Here is a 15442-nt window from a genome sequence, read left to right on the forward strand (position 1 = left end):
AACCGCGACTTCATTTTCCAATTAAGACAGGGTTTTTAGATCTTTCAAGACAGATTTTTTTTTTTTAACTGCAATTCTTGGTATGGGAGATCGACTGCATGTGCATTTGCATGTGATTGAAGAAAAAAATTGTGTCAGGTAAAAAAGTTTTCAAAGTGGGAGAGATTTGAACCTGCAACATGTACTGTGTCAAATCGACTTGCATGCTTGAAATTGAAGGGAAAAAAATGGATTCTGTTCATTAGAGGCAACATTTAAAGATACTTTTCAATCTCCATTTAAAAGATGATGAGGTGTATAGATGATAAGCCAACTAATAGCACTTTACAACTTCCCAATTTGATTAGATTATTTATGAAGTAACGTAGGTGCACCCTAGATAATGAACATGTTAGGATGTTGCACTAGTAGATCAAGAAATCATGTTTTGGTCATGCTGTTGATTCTTGAAATAAACTAACATTGTTAATCTCACTATTTGTTACACAGGATAAGTTCCCTATGCACGGTCGTCTTCTGCGTACCGAGGGGGAGAAGTTTGACACTGTTCGACAGGCCAGTTCCACCACCAATCTTCTGCAGCCTCCTTATGACCGATTGTCCTCCAAAGAGAGTACCAGTACAAACAGCAGCACTGACCAAGGGATCCATGACATGAATGGGTTCACCGATGAGCTGCGTTATGTTCGAGAGAACACGGGCAGCCGCAGTAACAGTGAGAGCGATGAGGAGCGCGCTTCTGGACCTGCCAAGCATATGATGCGCATCATGAGCGATGACTATGAAGAGGAGGATACTGTCTTTGGGGCTGACTCTGATGGCTCAGTGACGTATTCCCGCATCGCCGAGGCTGATGGTGCGGATTGCTCCACCCCTATGTTGTCCAAAGAATCAGCACAGTATGTGAGTGACGGAAGTGAAGGATATTCCCAGCTGTCGCAGGTCCCTCTGCAGGCGAGTGCCACACCACCAGTGCCAATCAGAGGTCTTGCTGACCAGAGGAGTGAGGCTTCATTTGGCAGTCAGTCAACGGTCAGTTATCATCGACTTGGAATGAGTGGACTGACTCCAATCACCAGCGTAGAAACACTGCCATCAGAAGACCCTTTGGCGTATGCTCGTTTGTCTCAAGGTTCTGAGACGGACATTGAATACTCTCAGTTGGCAGCTGCCTCTAGTAACCAATCCCTGACAGAAGCTAGAGGTGTGAGGGCACCAGCCCAGACTGAACAGAGGGAAGATAGCAACACCCAGGAAAGCAAAGGGGTGGCAATGAGTTTGCCAAGTGTTTCAGCAGCTGGTTGCATCCAACCTCCCCAGGAGTTCATCGTAGCCACAGCCCTCTCACCTGGAAACCATCCTCACCCGGTCTCCAAGACAGATTTATCAGGATACGTCACCTCGCCTCCAGCTACAAAACCACCCCCGCCTGTCAAGCACATGAGCCCCGACATGCCTAAGAAAGACCTGAAAGGCAGTCGCAAGAATCTGGCAGACTCCAAGTCGCAGAGTGGGAGTGATTCGTCTTTGACTGATGGAGAAGGTTACAGCACCCTCGGCTTAGCAGACTCGCCTTCAAGCTCCGCCCCACATCACCAGCCGCAGAAGGTGGATGCGCCTTGCACAAAGCCATCCATCTCAACCCCAGAGCCACATATGCCAGTGGATACTGGGTATGTCCCCAAGGATATGGTTGTTTCACAAGCACCTCCAGTCGCTCCACAAGCACAAGCAGTTCCTCAACAGAATACACCCGTCAAGAACCAATCAGGCTACATCACAGAATCAGAGTTACAATCTCTCCCTCAAAATCAACCAAGTTTAGCGGATCCGAAAAGCGATAGCATAAATGGTTTGCCAGCGAGCATACCCAGCCCTATCAAGCACATACCCAACGGACTCCCTAATGTGAGAGAAAACGGGTATGTTTCTAAGCATGATATGCTGCCACCACAAAAAACTGCCGGTCAAACGATGACCAACCATAATACAGCCAATCCATATATCACGCCTGAACAAATGGCGCAAATTCCGCCCAGCACCCCGTCGCCGCCACCTTCGCCGCCGCTCAACAACAATCACCCGTTGCCGCCTGGCAAGGAATTCCGTCCCGACGACCCCTACGTGGGAATCGGGACAGACCGTAATATAGCTGCACTGCCTGCTAATCATTCAAGTGATTTCGCTGTATGTTAGTTGCTGCATGTTTGACTTTGTATAGTGTGTATCATGATGATATTCAATTTAAACTGTGTTCACCTCTGTGTATAACTGAATGATACCATGAAAAGGATTCATGCCTGAGGAAAGTCTTAGCGATGGAAAAGGAATGAAGGATCAATTGCTGTTTGTTTGGTGTTATCTACCTCTCTTCAAAGAATTTTTTTCTTGATATTTTTATTTCTGATTCAATGTTTTATTTTGGACGATGGAACAGTTGGCCTTAGATGTTCGGTCCTTAAATCACTTCCAGTGTGATTAAACAATATAACATCAAGTTGCTTTGCAGGGCAGAAGGACGATGATCTGTGAGCGCTGGACAACATTATCAGTGATGTCCTCTAAAGCATGTGACTGCCATTTGAAGGACAGTAATGATCAGCATTAGAAAAGATGATTTAAAGATAGGCAATGGTGTTGTGCAGTGAATCGTGAGCGTGAACAAAATGGAGCAAACACTTTGGGCAATGTAAGCAATTTGTGGTCACATTTTTATGAGCAGGTACAACCACAGGTAGTTAGCTGCACATGTGGGTGTGTGCCCTCCAAGAATCAAAGGACAGTTTCTATGGGTGCACTTATTAAGAGAGGTATGTCAGTAGACAAGATGTGCTGGCTGAGTTGGACCTAGTCTTTTGGGGAATGCAGTGACAGTAAGGTTTCTTTGACTAAATACCCCTCAACTCACAGAGGACAATCTATCGTGCAAAACAAGCTCTTTTCTCCCCTTCTTCAGTGAATTCATTCTTGTCAGTATGTAACAACGTTACCAGTAAACAAGGGCCAAATTATCAAGACTCGTCTTAGAATCCCTTACAGCTCAGAGACCTCTCTTTGTTGCCAAACGTGAAACGGAAGCTTGCGGAGTGGGAAAAACGAGGGCTAAACGCTCCGGGATTTCTTTGTATGTAAATATCGTGTAGTTAATAAAAAAAAACATGGAAATGTCTTCACTTTCCAGCTCATGAAATGGGCTCTATTTTTATGATTTGTTTTCTCGACCTTAAATGGCAAAAAGACGTCGAGTTACGTTTGATGTGTGTGTGTATTTTTCAAACCTAAAAAAATTATGATACTTTCAACATGTTGTCATGATCAACCGCAGTTCATATTGTAGTTTTAAAGTTTGATTTTGGTATTCACCCATAAATTGTTATCAAACAAATTGCTATCAGTGGAACTACACAGTTGCACTTATCACCATATAACATAAGCACGTTCATCCATTCCCTTTTTTCAAAAACAGAGGAAACAAATGGAGATTATCTTGTGATATTGACAAGATTGGTGCAGAAGCTATTTTCCTGATAAATGATTTCTACAAAATGCATACAATTCAAATAGCTGTTTCCGTATGTGGAGCTCACACAGATGTTTATCACAATTTAATGTTTTTACAAGGAGTCAGGTTACCATGTTTTCCTCATGCATAATATAAAGCAAAAGAAATGTTCAACTCCAATGTTCACCCCTTCACACAAATTGGTATTGTATACTTGTATCATTAGTAATTATTTTGCAGTTCCCTCAGCTATGGAAGATAAAAGGAAGACTTTATCATGATGGCCTTCTAATCTCAGTATTTATGACTGATCAAAACTTGCGTATGATGTACCATTACACATGGTTTTAACCCTTCACCTAAATTGTACTATTTCACTTTCGAAAAATAGATATTGCAAAATCTGTTTAAAAGGGCTTTGGGAGCAAGAGTGTATGGATATTGACAATATCTTTAAAATCCTTTAATATTACCCATCGGTGAAACTATTGATGTATTGATGAAGAATTACATGTATGAAGGCCAGCAGTCGCCACCATCAAAGTACCTGATATTTTTTTATGTGAAACAAATTTTTATCAGGTTTGAAAACAAATCAGCATTGCATGCGTGAGAATGTAGCTCTTTATCTTGTAAATAAATGTACAGTGACTAGTTTTTTATGTCGTTTTTGCAAGCGTGTGTACAAATGCGAGTACGCCATGAAATTTGTATAGGAAACAGTGCAAACAGTAGTTCATATATGCTTTTTTTAGTGCTCTTTACCTTATTTATGTTGCACGTTATTATTTGTCATTGTTTAAAGGACACAAGTTGTTTGTGAATGGTCATGTTTTATCAGTTATCAGCCATGTCTAGTTAACGTCACAATTGTGTTTTAATGCTCGTATGAAAATCTTAGGGATCTGTTTTTGAAAATGTTTATTTGTGAATTTTTGAGAAACCATTAACAGTATTATTGGTTGAATGATTTTAAATGTGTCAACTTTTCATGAAGAATTAAGTGGATTTAATTCTTAAGTTTTAATCATGTCGATGGCATCAAACATCTAATCTTTCTTTTACATGTACATGTGTCCTCTTTAATACCGTTCTTATATTTTGGGGATTTCACTCTGTAAAAAACAGCCAAAGGATTGTTTAATGACAATTACCTTTCAATACGTAGATTGCTGTTGTTTTTCCTCTCTACTATCGGTATCAACCTGACTTTTATTTTCTATTTAGTATCTAATTATTCCTTGCAATAGGGTTGTCAGTTTTTAAGCTATGTGTGCTCAAATATGGAGAGGTTGGAAAAAGAGAGATTTTTACTTCTCAATCTTTTGAATTGTTTTTGGATGGGCCAGTGAAGGAATATTGGTGTAAACAAGACAACAGTGTTACTCTACATCCTGAATAGGGTTGTTGCAAGGGTGTTTCACACCACTCTTAAACTTTGGGAGATGAAGCATGTTGCAGTTCACCATACACATGCTGATCTTTGCTTCTCAGTTTTTTTAAATTGATGAATTTTTATCCCCCAACGCCTGAGTGAAATGCTTGAGATTTTTTATAAAGACTGAGAAAATAATGAAAGGAATCTTTAATTTGTTTGCATCGCAACAATGTTTATAGATCTGTAAGGCCTGTGATTTTGATATCAATAGATAAAACCTGTCTATAAAGGCCGCACATCGGAAATATATGCAGTCACTTGGTATAATAGCTTGTGAGATGGGCTGTGTGGACAAAAGGTACTACTTGGCATTTACAACCATATTTCTGAAAAAATTGCCTGTTTTATGGAAACATAACACCACTAGTTCAAATAATTTTGTTGATTATGCATTGGTTACAAATGATTTTGTTCACAATAATTGGATTCTACCCACTGTACTTGTACTTAAGTCCATTGTGGACACTATTCATGTATCTACAAGCCCCGTTCACACAGGCAGGTCAAAATAATCTCTCTTCTTAAAAGCGCAGCACTCAAACAGAATGACGTAATTAAAGATGAAGTTGAGTTCTGGTCATGTAATTGCATTGTGAAAGAAACGGTGTGGAATCTATCAGAAAAGGTTGATAATCTAGTATAGAAGTATTCGTGTGTAGTGCAAGGTTCTGGAATCATCAAAATGATAAGAAATTTGGCCAAATCTTGGCAAAGTTGCAGGCACTGGACACATAATGATGTATATGGGACTACATGAGCACATGGCGAAAAAAACCAACCCTCGATTTTTACGATGTTTCATGTCACATTTAGAATATGAAGGCATTTGAAGAGCCATGCTTTTCAGGGAACATGTTTAATCTGATGTTCTTCCACCCTTGCATAATAACAATGATAACGCTCACAAATTATTTTTTACCTCTTCCCAGAACTCAACCTTCTCTTTAAAGTGCTCTTCACATTTCCATATCTTTTAACACACGTATAAGTAAGTACGCTTTGGGCTCCCTTGCCCACAGCTTCCTTATGTTTTCAAGCCTATTGATTGTTCATTTACTTTAAAAAGATTTTTTTTAAATAATTTTTGTATTGCATTTTTTTTTTAGTGCCCCCTGTGTGAACCAGTTTGAAGAATGATTTTACATTTTAAACACTGCCTTGTAGCCACTGAAATTATACATGGATTTCATCTTTGGCAAATGATTTCTATGTGTGGGTAATATGGAAACCAATCTTTTTGACCAAAACAATGTTATCCCTTCATATTTTAGTTTTTATACTGCTCAAGAATATTTTGAGATATTCTCTGATTTATTTATATTTCTTTTGTAATAAGGCATCTGTACTTAACAACCAGCCGCGGAAATTCACCTCGTTTGGAAGTTGAACAAAAAAGCTTTATAAGGGAGTTTCTGTCAGGGGCCGACTCTAGAAAGGTGGACAATCGCTACAGATTTTGTTTTTTCAGAGGTAAATTTTGTCCCTATTTTCACAAAGTGATGGTAGTGAATGAAAATCACATACAATTTGCATGCAGATTTTCCTCACTACCGTCACTTTGGGAAAATAGAAACGATTTGTACCATCATGATTACTCAGACATTTATTTACAATCAAGGGGTTTGACGATTACTGATACAGAATTAATTGTTTACATTTCTGACTTATTCTGAAACAATGCTACATCTAGTACATGCTGGAAAGGCTCACCAAAATGCCCACATACTTTTATTCAAATGAAGCACCAAATTTTTCTTCTCTTTTTAGGAGAAAATTAGAATGCCTGGATCTTCTGCGATAAAAATGCACTCTTTTCATATTTTGGTAGTGTCATTAAAAAAGAACAGAAGATTAGCACCAAATACAGTCATATTCAAATTTAAAAAAAATGATGAATAGAACATGTATTTCTGTGTGAAATGCACTCTTAGATGGAAAAAAGAGGACTATTTTGGGAGCCGTTTTTATTGTAAAGAAGAGAAAAGAAAAACATTATTTTTCATTGTATTCATTCTACAGATATTATATCTATATATATGTATATTAAGTCACTTGCATAAATCATTGCAGGATGATTCTGCTATTTTGGAGAAAAAAAAGTATATGAATGTATTTCATGCCAACTTGTAAAAATGATAGTGTATAGTCTAGTGTTTCTTAAAATGTATGCATACTTTTTTTCATATGAAAGTGAGTGATCGAAAGTTTATATATATATATTTATATATATATAAATCTATTACATGTTGCACCCTGTGAAGGTAAACTTCACCGCAAACATCACAAATGAAAAGGAGAGAAGTAATTTTAACAATTTTTCTTCTTTTTTCTGGTATACGACAGTTTGAATGGTACATATAAAATTTATAAGGCAGTAATCATGTATTTTGTGACAAGAAAATGGGTAGTTTATGTGAACACACAAACAGTAATTCACCATTTTCAATTCTGCAATTTTCTTGTTGGGTGACTTTCGCTTCATGGTTGAAAGTTGACTCTCATTTGTAGTGGTATTTGTTTTTCATAGTTTCTTGTTCTTCATAGTGATGTAGAACATTTATTCAAACTACATTTACTCCAAGGAACATACTAATTTAGGAAGAATTTTGAAAAATAATGAGGTTGCAAGGGTTTTTTACATTAGAGTCAGGCTTTAAGACTGCCAAACATTGTCACTTTACACAACCAGTTTAATTGTGATAAATTTTAGCAAATGGTACACTAGTTTGTGTATTGGTTACTTGAAAAACCCTAAATTCTCTCAAAATATATTTAAATATTACCAATATTTGTAATCATCATTGAAGTTTGTCCAATAATGAAATAACCAACATAGAATAAAAACAATTATACATCATGTATACCGTATGCAAATGGATAAAGGTTTTTATTAATTGTAAAGTTAAAAAATGAAAAATGGAAATTACTTGTTTAAAAATTGTGAGTTTACTGCCAATTGAGTTCCAAAGAAATCAATATCGTTCATATTGTGGTGTTCCATAGCTTTCATTCTGTCAGTCATCTACCTTACATTTGTCTATAGTGTATACTGTTGAGAAGAGATCAAAATACATCACATTTCATGCTTTGTAAATTCTGCAGTAACAAGGGGGGAAATCATGAAAACTGTGACATGAAACAAAGAGTATGTAAAAACTAGTGAAGATGTTCTAATTTAATCTTACCTCTCGTCTCATAAACATGATAAACCGCCAGTATTTCTTGACAAATCTAAATTTGATTTTTGTTTTCTTCTTCAGTGTTTAATACGTGTTAAGTTTTGTATAAATGTATAGATTTAAGGTCACAAATCTTTACACTCTTCGTTTTTAAAATTGTTACAAGTCTTTTTTTACACATCTTTTAGGATGTGTTATGATTTTGATGGCAGAGTAGTTGGATTCATACTTTCTCTTATACTTTTTTTTCTTAGGAATTATTTGAAAGGGAAAAAAATTGGATTAATATTTTCATTCACTTAACAGTATTTGGGTAATTTTATGATTGCTCGGGTAGATCTAGAGTGTGTCATTTCATATTTGATCATATTTCAGAAGAGTTGAACTTCATGACTATTATCCACTGAAAATGTTGAAAAATCATTCAAAATTATGTATTTCCCGAAGCATCAATTATTAAAAATTATGTTTGATCCAACTTTATTTGATTGATTGTGTGATTTTGATCAAATAAGGTATAGAATTTGAAAATTTGAATCTAAATATCAAATAATGAAAAAAAGTCAGATGCGGGGAAAGTATATCATGTAGAAGATTACTAGGACATATAATGTGTGATTCAGGTCATAGAGAAAAAAGATATATCTTTTTTTAAAGAGTGTTGTCGGTTTCTATCTCTGTATTTTGTCTGTATAATGTGATGAAACTTGGCAACGTGTAACCAATTATATTTCTGTCTTGTCAGATGAATCAAGTCTATTGTGTCATATTTTGTGGTTCTATGTGTACTTGAGAAGTAGTGAGAGAGAAAGAGATAGTGAGAGAGAGAGAGAGAGAGAGAGAGAGAGAGAGAGAGAGAGATAGTGTGAGAGAGAGAGAGAGAGAGAGATAGTGAGAGAGAGAGAGAGAGAGGGGGGATGTGAGAGACAAAAAGCAGTGAGGAGAAAGATATATATGCTAGAAGGCTATTAATGATGATAATGGTAATGATAATAATGAAATTATGATAATAATGAAATTATAATAATAATGAAAATAATGATAATGATAGTAATAATGACAATAATACCGGTTTCTTATATACAGTGCGTCCCAGAAAAAAACGAAACCGAGAATTATCGATGTTTTAGCATAACTTTGTCACATTTATTATAGGATTTCCCGGCCAAATTCGCGAATTTGTCGTTCATATTAATTTGTCTTGCGTTCAAATTCGACAGTTTTAGTGCAGTCAGGTATATCTCGGGTTTATATTCCTTTTTCTAGTTTTAAAATCTATGGAATTTTCGTTAGAATCTACGAATGTTTCATTCAAATTAATGAACAATGTGCTTCTTTCGCTATTTGTTCATTCGATTTTGCGCAACACGATTTTCTGACAACGCGACGATGTACTTTCAGCATTCTAATTCATTTGTAGCATTCAAATTAGCACTTTGTGCACTTAAATTGATGGTCAATATACATTTCTCGTTGTTATAGCTCATTCTTTTTCTTTCAAGATTGTTTTTTCATGTGTATTTCATTTTTTTGCATTTATACACTATACTTATTAGATTTATCTAATATTCATCAGCATTTAAGTTTGATTGTTAAGAAGAAAACAACGACTTGCATTTACGGACCTGATGGTCTCAATATATTTGTAAATGTTCATGTAAGGAAGTTGTTTGTCTTATGTTTCATCATAAAGTTATCATAATTTCATTATGGAAGAAAGGTACAATATTGTGACTAGGGTAGGGACCAGAGTCAACAATTTGAACATGAGTCATTATTTAGCCGAATCTTTAGCCATCGATCTGCTTGCGGGCAAGTAAACTATGAAACTCTTTAAGAAAAACAGAGGGCTGTGCTGGGTATAAGAGACAATGTGAATTACTTTTGTAAAATTCCGAGTCTGTAGTAAAAAGGGGCGATTGAGGGTACCCCCACCTTTCCCTGGAATATGAACATGTCCGTGCAGAAATGCCATATCCCTTGATTTCGCCCCTTCTTTACTTTATGTCTGACTACACCAATCTGCATTGTCCTGAAAATGAATAAATGGAATAACAGCTTAGACCCCAATGGCAAATCATGCATTTTAACTGCATTATTTAAAAACTGTAAAAGTTTGTTGCAATTCTTTCCCCTAACATTCCTAACTTGAATAAAAATATTACGAATACGAATGACAGGTGTTAATTTGAATGATAAAAATTACGCTTCGACAAGTGAATATTAATTTGAATGCTAGTTGAGCAGTTTCTAAATTGAATGACAGATCTATGAAACCCTTCGACCAAAATCCTAAATTAAATACAGAAACTGGACAATTGAATGATAATTGGCATGGCAAAGCCGATCTGCGCCAACTTAAATGCAAAGTAAATGAATTCGAAAGACAAACACGCGAATTTGGCCGGGAAATCCTATATTAATAAATGACAGAAGTTTTTCGTCTATGGCTGATTGTCAACGAAACGGACTTAAGTCTTAATTCCGTTTGTTGCTACGACAGGCAGCCAGTGAAAACGAATTCGTTTAAAACTTTTAAAGCTTTTTCGAACTTTGTCATTCCTTGCTCATTTTTCCAGGTTGAGGTGTCATATGAAAGGACAGGAACTCGACATTCTAGAAATGTGATTTTCTCTTTGAAATTCAGATACCGTCCACCAAATGACTTTTTGGTTTCCTCTCTTCAATTGACTCATGCGTGAAATATGCATTATATGAGTTGCATCAAATGAAAGAGGAGGATCTAAGCTTTACAAATATGTGTCATTTATCAATTATAATTGTGATTAAGTTATGATGAAATATCGATAAATCTCGGTTTCGTTTTTTCTGGGACGCACTGTATATAACGCTTTGACATTAACTAACAAAAGGTGCTTAAAGTATTATTACCCGGATCACTGGGTTCAATTCAATTATTAATCTGCACTTTATGAATTATAATGTTTATCTATCTAGTTACTGTTATACTATTTTAGTTAAGATCTTGTCAGAATTTTTGTTTGAGGATAGTTCAATAGTAGATGCATGTAATTAATTAAGCTTGTAATACAATTTAAAGCGCATAGAGACATATCTTGTATAATGCGCTATAGAAATATAATTTATTATTATTATTTTTATAGTGCACTAGGGAGCATTCCATATTGAGTTAAATCAAAATGTAAAAGAAAAAACTGAAATGCCTTAGCTTGATCTCCTTAAACTTAAAAGGCTGCCAGTGAAAGGTGAAACAGTTTTAAGTGAAGTTAGAGTATATGAATATGATTGAAAGTAAGGGCGAATAAAAAGGACCGTATTCTTTACCCTCAACTCTAAAAATTGTCAATCACTAAGGAAATAGATATTTATTAGGATTATTTATCTTCACTTTATAGTCAAATTGAGTTGTATCAATGGAGCTAAAACGTTAACCCATGGTTCAACGAAGATCTTTTTCATGTCGGTCCAGGAGGTGGTGTTTGGGATTACGAATGACGGAACGACCTCTTGCCCTTTCACCCTCTATAGTAACCCTTGTCACACTGACGAGGCCGACAGCCAGCCGACCAAAATTTACTTTAACCCCGAATAGAGAAGAATCGGTCAGCTTGAAGTGAGTTCAGAATCGATTTGGCGGTGTGGCAGGGAAAATAATCCTATAAAACCTCTGTCACACCAACGAGTCCGCCACCAGACCAAACACAAATTGACGTAGCCTTAAATGGCCGCTCTGGGGTCAGTATGGCGGTGTGACTGAGCTATTTTAGGGTCGTCTCTTAACAACCCTTACCATGTCCAACCCTTTCATCGAATCCAGTGTATCCCATTTTCTTTTCAAGTTTTGTCCAGCTCGTACAAAAGGCGGAACAATATGCGAAAGCGATTAACGCGCTTACAAGCTTTATTCATCTATCAGTGAGAGATCGATAATCTTGCTTGGAAACCGAACCAGCGTTCGGGTGGAAAAAGCCTAACACAAGGCTATAGCGCTTTTCGTTCCTGGGGGTTCAAAATTCATTTTCCTGATATTATTCATTCTGTTGCCATTCGGGGAATATTTGCGGGACATTGAGTGAACTTTTGGACTTTGATCTGACTTGTGAAGTGGAAAGCATAGTTCGACTATCTGCAGTCATCCGGAGTTTAGGTGATAATTATTAAAGGTCGGAGTTGCTCTTCAATTCCAGACGGCAGTGCGGTGTACGGAGTTTACCAGAGTAAGGTCATTTTGTGGTACATCCCACCATCTTATTTCATCAATTAATGCCAATAAAATCTGTAAGTCATCTCGTTTTAGTGGACACTAATTCGTCAGTGATTTTGTTGGCCGCATTCCGATGCCGACGTTTGGAGCAAATTAACTTGAACTTGAAGTAGCCAACATTTGAGAGTATCTTCGAAACTTTTTGAAAGTCTTCATCTTCTAGAACTGATGTACTTTATTTGTATCTTCTTTGATACCTGACATACATTATGTGGTGATATTTTTACGACCGCCCCTGATTATCTTCAACTTCTTTACAAATGAACATGTTTCATTATAATATGCACCTGAACTGAACATAAGACTTTGACGTCATAACAATTTACTGATTCGCCCCACCATTTATCAGCTTCACACTGCCCATTACATTCGGCTTTTTAAGATTCATCTGCTGGGAATTAAAAAAAAAAAGTTTTGCAGTCATGGCTCAAACAGCAGGAAGCAAATATTCGGCGTCCACCCAACGAAGCGCCATGGACGCCCGAGGCGGCGGTAGTACGGCGCCGGGCCGACCAGCCGTGCGATTCGAGTGCACTTACAAGATGGAACCCGATCGGAAATTCATGGTCGGTGCCGCCAAGCAGATCATCGAAGACATCTTGACCGCCCAGCTGGAATCGCAGAGCTACGACCCCCAGAAGAGCCAAGTCCTCTGCCGTGAGCTTGCCGACGTTATCAAGCACCGTGTCAAGGAATTGCTGATCCCACGGTACAAGATCATCGCCCTGGTCACCATCGGATCAGCGGAACACGCCGATGTTTGCGCGGCAAGCCAGTGTGTTTGGAACGATAAATTTGACTCCTACGCCCAATATACCTACAAAAATGGCTCCTTGTACGCCACTGGTATTGTCTATGGGATATATCAAGAATAAATAAGAGAAATTTATCCCTGAAATTATATGTGCGTGAATGTACGTCTAGAACAAAAACTTGATGTGTGCCATATTATTACATTATAGTGTGTGACTGCTTAAAAAAAAAATCACAGATAGTATTATTTTTACACATTAGTCTCACCGAAACCAGCTATATGTCACCCAGAGGATTTGAATCCCATTCCAAGGCACAAGTGATATACATGTTAGATTTTAGGATTTGTCAGGACTCCTCAATCCTCCCTCTCTCACTCACGTGGTGCATCCGCAAACCTACTGTATAATTGTTAGATTTTATTTGAGATACATTACAGCTATTCGTTTGTTCAACATTATCGTAAGCCACCAATTATTGTTTGCTTCAATATTGATATTGCATATATATTTTCACATTATCGAATATTGTTTTTAAAGACTCAGGCATTATTATATCACCAAATTTCCTTTGTATTTTGCTTTCCTCTTTATCTCCAATTCTCGTAATTTCTTGATTATTATTTTGGAGGGGGGGGGGGGGGGACATTATTACTCAAATTTATACCTCATATCTTGAGAATATTCCACACAAAAAAATATGCGAGATACGCCGAATATAAGATCGGTGAGTAACGGAAACTATTTGTTAATATCATTGACGATTCGTGTATCATGAAAGCTCTGTAAAATAATGCCCCAAAACTCTTTAATATGTTTTTACGGTGGAAAACGTTGGTAGGCCTATATAGAGGATGATTGACTTGATTTGCAGTCAAGGGACAGCATATTCGAATCCAGGGGTATATCTTTGGGCAACGCGTTTTACTTAATTATCTCTCTCGGCCCAGGTGTTTAAAGGGTACATTGTAGGACTTATTCTTTGAAGTGCACTGTGCACTGATAATGGCTGCCGGAGTTACATCCAAAGTAGTAATTTCCAAAGTACCTTGGAAGTGCATAAAGTTTATCATATCATTTGATATGCGATATACCAAAATAGGGAATATTACCGCTCTTTATTGTCGCACAAAGCTTCAAAATAAACCTCCATTTTTCGACCGGCTTTGAATCATGTTGTATTTATCTTTAGGATGATTCATCTCCAAGTGAATATGATATGCGAGCCTATTGTTTGATGTGACTTATTATCTATTTTTGTTTGCATGTTTGTTTTGAAAAAGCGTGTAATGTGAAATCTTAATATTTTCGAATACTCAAAATCATGTGAGATCTTTAATTATGCTATCATTCTTTATTTTGATAAAAGATCATCATTCATGCAGTCAGATGAATTTTGTTGTAAAGTAGGCTTAAATGGTATTTATCTATTCGGTTTATTGTAGTAATGTAAAAGGAAAGCCTTGTGTTTGTAGTTTTGGTCCATTTTAAGCACGTTTTTCGTGGTTACTAATATTTAGCCTGCATTTCGAATACCTCTAGCTTCTGTGTATCCCCTCAAATGAGGCTATAGTCCAAAGGAGTGAAAATTGCAATCATCCACTGCAATAATAAAAAAGTAATTATTATATTTCCAAAAATTATTATGTGATAAAGTTGCATTTTTTGTGTAATTCAAAATAAAACTTAATTGATTTCAATCCAAACAAATATGATTACCGAGACTGTGTATTCACATTGTTATCGTTGAGTGTATATACGTTATTTCATGATGTTTGAATCAGCTATGACAGAATTACACCTCGTCAACTGCAGTGGCGAATCCAGGATTTCCCCCAAAGGGGGGAGGGGCGCTCATGGGGAAAGGGGGGGGGGATAGGCACTCCTTTTTTTTAAACCCCCTTTTTCCTTTTTTCTTTGCATTAATGTTACCATCTTTTTTAACCCGTTTTTTATGCCAGTGGGGGGGGGGGGGGCTAAATAAATTGTTACATCATTGTATTTTATCTTAACAACCAAATTCTCAACTACAACACTAATGGACAGCGAAAATGAATTAAAACAACGAAATCAAGGGATTTTTTTGTTGCAAAATGGAACATGCGATCTCTAAAACCTTTAGTACATGTACTGTGTCAGGCCTGTCGGCGGTTTGGATGAAAAATAAAACAGATTGCCGACAGCGATTTTGAATGACGTTGCCCAACCACATGGAAAAGCAATTGAATATATAGTCATGTTATTGACAAGTAATTATAATATATAAAAGAGGTGGGATCACGAAAAGAATTAAAATGGCCTTGTTAACAATGACAACCCAATTGA

The 15442-nt window shown here is 36.8% G+C and overlaps 1 protein-coding gene and 1 pseudogene across 2 annotated transcripts in view; both read left to right on the forward strand.

The window, feature by feature from the left end:
- Positions 1-5553, forward strand: part of LOC100890551 (protein sidekick-2) — a 44710-nt gene extending 39157 nt beyond the window's left edge. For both annotated transcript variants that reach the window (XM_030996066.1, XM_030996065.1), the window contains exon 18: positions 490-5553. In XM_030996066.1, coding sequence (XP_030851926.1) covers positions 490-2196 — 1707 coding nt within the window. In that variant the 3' untranslated portion in view covers positions 2197-5553. The remainder of the gene's footprint in view (positions 1-489) is intronic.
- A 6475-nt stretch (positions 5554-12028) lies between these two features.
- On the forward strand, positions 12029-14827 carry LOC586757 (annotated as a pseudogene).
- Positions 14828-15442: the final 615 nt, after the last annotated feature.

Source organism: Strongylocentrotus purpuratus, unplaced genomic scaffold, assembly GCF_000002235.5.
Source record: "Strongylocentrotus purpuratus isolate Spur 01 unplaced genomic scaffold, Spur_5.0 spur5_scaffold_3, whole genome shotgun sequence".
Classification (NCBI taxonomy): domain Eukaryota; kingdom Metazoa; phylum Echinodermata; class Echinoidea; order Camarodonta; family Strongylocentrotidae; genus Strongylocentrotus; species Strongylocentrotus purpuratus.